At 40.3% G+C, this 3,286-nt stretch overlaps 1 protein-coding gene across 1 annotated transcript in view; it reads right to left on the minus strand.

Annotated features, from left to right (window-relative positions):
* The window catches only part of LOC149434809 (venom peptide SjAPI-2-like), an 8,937-nt gene extending 6,480 nt beyond the window's left edge, over window positions 1-2,457 (minus strand). Inside the window, exons 1-2 of the mRNA XM_089663347.1 lie at window positions 2,373-2,457; window positions 431-485 (exon numbers count right to left, since the gene is read on the minus strand). Coding sequence (XP_089519473.1) covers window positions 431-467 — 37 coding nt within the window. The 5' untranslated portion in view covers window positions 468-485; window positions 2,373-2,457. The remainder of the gene's footprint in view (window positions 1-430; window positions 486-2,372) is intronic.
* Between the last annotated feature and the right edge of the window lie 829 nt (window positions 2,458-3,286).

A 3,286-nucleotide genomic window follows, 5' to 3' on the forward strand; every position in this document is an offset into this window, starting at 1 on the left:
ATATAGTCATTAGTCAGTGTCCTTATTCACCACACTAGTCATATAGTGACACTGTACTGTAACAGTTTCTAAGGAAAAAGAAATGTTAAAAAAGAAAATACAATTGAAAAAGTTTTAAAAAATTGGTGGAAAAACAGTATATATACACTGAGATATATATATATATTTCTAAGAAAAGAAAATTTTATGTCTTTATTTTCCAGAGAATTTAGACAAAAATTACAACTTGAAAAAACTTTTACCTGAAATTAAGCAATGAGTATTCATTTAGGTGCTCAACCCAGAGAAGAGAGAAGCAAGCTATAATAAAACTATTTTTTAAAGGTATTATAAACAATTGAACCCTTGAGGAGGGGGTTGGGGTCACCCCACTGCTAGGGCAGCTTTTGATTTTACCCGGAAGTCGCCATTAAGTACTTCTTTAACTCACCCAAAGTAACAGCGAGAAGCATGGTGGTGGTTCTCATCCTTCTGAGTTTCAGTAGCTAAAATAAAATAAAAGTAGAAAAATTAAATCTGACCCTGGAAACAGGTGCAAGTTGTTGTTGTTTGATAAATGGTGCCTTTTGCTGGAATTATCTCCTTCTCTCTGTCTCTGTCATTGAGTGTTGTTATTTTGTGTGTGTGTTTATATATATACCTTAGATTGTATGCCCTTGAGGGTCAGGGACCGATGTGAATGTACAATATGTATGTAAAGCACTGTGTAAATTGATGGCGTGATAGAAGTACTTGCAATAATAAATAATAATTTAAAAAAACAATTATTTATATATATATATATATAATATATATAAATATTGTATGTATCATATAATATGACAACTCCCTACTTGTCATAAAGCAGACATATATATATATATATATACCACCTGCCTGGAGTTTTGTATGTTCTCCCTGTGCCTGTGTGGGTTTCCTCCGGGTACTCCAGTTTCCTCCTTTGTACCTTTATATAACCAATCTAATGGAACACCCCCCCCCACCATTCTGTAGTTTATTGTCTTTGTTGTGTGTCAATCGCTGGCATTATTATCATGTATAGTTCTGTGTTATAATTATCTGCATTTATGTAGTAAAATGAACAAAGTTATAATTAAATTGTTGTTCTTCTTTTGAATATCTAGCTAAAGATACTTCAATAATTCTGTGATATCTTTGTGGATCCATCTACAGGACCAATGGGGATCTATAGTATCCTAATAATAAGGAGAGATCCTGGGCTCCAAAGAGGATTACTATAGAAATGTTGAAGGTGTATCCCTCCCAGGGGCGGACTGACAACTCATGGGGCCCCCAGGCAATAGGGGATCATGGGGCCCCTGTGTCCTTGCCCAAACTCAAATAACCCTAAGAAAAAGGTACCAGGGGCATCTCATGGGGCCCCCTACTGACCCCAGGCCCTCAGGCAGTGCCCGAGTTTCCAAATAGTCAGTCCGCCCCTGGGTAGATGTCAGTCTGGAGCAGGGGAGGACTGAAAACTCATGGGGCCCCCAGGAAATAGGGGATCATGGGGCCCCTGTGTCCTTGCCCAAACTCAAAAAACCCTATGAAAAAGGTACCAGGGGCATCTCATGGGGCCCCCTGCTGACCCCGGGCCCTTGGGCAGTGCCGAGTTTCCAAATGGTCAGTCCACCCCTGATCCCTCCAAGTTAGATGTTCTTTTTTTTTTTTGCAATTTTTGGCAGTAAAAAAAAAGGGGAGAGGGAACACAGAAGTCCAATCAAATCATAGAGATCATAGAGATCTATTAAACGTGCTTTCACCTGTTTCCAGAGATATATAAAAAGAGAAAAATCTGATACTGTGTGGAGTCATTTTAAACTGACAATCTGCTCTCTCCTGTAACACATCTCTGAGACTCTTTCATAAATAATTTGATCCTGGGCTCCAAAGAGGATTACTATAGAAATGTTGAAGGTGTATCCCTCCATATTAGATGTTCCTTTTTTTTGCAATTTTGTCAGTTAAAAAAAAGAGGAGAGGGAGTACAGAAGTCCAATCAAATCATAGAGATCTATAAAAACGCGCTTTCACCTGTTTCCAGAGACATTTAAAATATAAAAGAGAAAAATCTGATGCTGTTTGGAGTCATTTTTTTAAACTGACAATCTTCTCTCTCCTGTAACATTTCTGAGATTCTTTCATAAATAATTTGTTATAAATAAACTACTGAATCCTCTCTTCCTGTCTATTATTAGAACTGATAGAACACAATTCTAGTCTTTGACTTGTTACTTTGTTTCCAGTTATTGCAGAATAAAATCTCCCCCAGACAGGGAAATAACTATTTTGTCATAGAGAACAATGGAAAGACGATCAAAGAGTTTCACCGATCATTTTGTGTTCGTACCTGAAGGTGAATGTGTACTTACCGTCCCCGAGTGGTGATCTCTCTGTCCCTCTAGTAGGAAGATGAAAATCACAGAGCATTTCCATGATTTTATATCAGAGGTTGGGGGAGGGGTCCAGTCTAATTGGGGAGTGAAGGATTATTTGTAATTCATTGGGCAATTTCTGTATCTGGACAGGAGGAGTATAACATGTCATACTGTCTATCTACAGTGAGGGAAAAGCGTATTTGCTCCCCTGCTGATGTTGAATGTTCGCCCCTCACACAGAAATGATCGGTCTAACAAAATGTTCGGTTGTAACACTGAGAGACAGAATACAACAACAAATCAGCAGAAATGCGTCTAACAAATGATGACGGATCTGTCATGTTCATGAGGGAAAGAAGGATTTGATGCCCTAGACGTTTCCTGGAGTTGGCCCCCAGGTTCGCACACATCTCAGGAGGGATTTTGGCCCACTCCTCTTGGCAGATCTTCTCCAAGTCATTAAGGTTTGGTGCTGACGTTTGGCAACTCGAACTTTCAGCTCCCTCCACAGATTTTCAATCGGATGAAGGTCTGGAGACTGGCTAGGCCACTCCAGGACCTTAATGTGCTTCTTCTTGAGATGCTCCTTTGTTGCCTTGGCCGTGTGTTTTGGGTCATTGTCATGCTGGAACACCCATCTACGACCCATTTTCAATGCCCTGGCTGAGGGAAAAAGGTTCTCACCCAAGATTTGAGGGTACATTGCCCTGTCCATCATCCCTTTGATGCGGGTGCAGTTGTCCTGGGCCCTTAGCAGAAAAACACCCCCAAAGCAGAATGTTTCCACCACCATGTTTCACAGTTGGGATGTGTTCTTGGGGTCATAGGCAGCATTCCTCCTCCTCCAAACACGACGAGTTGAGTTGATGCCAAAGAGCTGGATATTGGTCTCCTCTGGCCACACACTT

This window comes from Staurois parvus, unplaced genomic scaffold, assembly GCF_062004578.1.
Source record: "Staurois parvus isolate SC_StPar_1 unplaced genomic scaffold, SC_StPar_1.0 ptg001671l, whole genome shotgun sequence".
NCBI lineage: Eukaryota > Metazoa > Chordata > Amphibia > Anura > Ranidae > Staurois > Staurois parvus.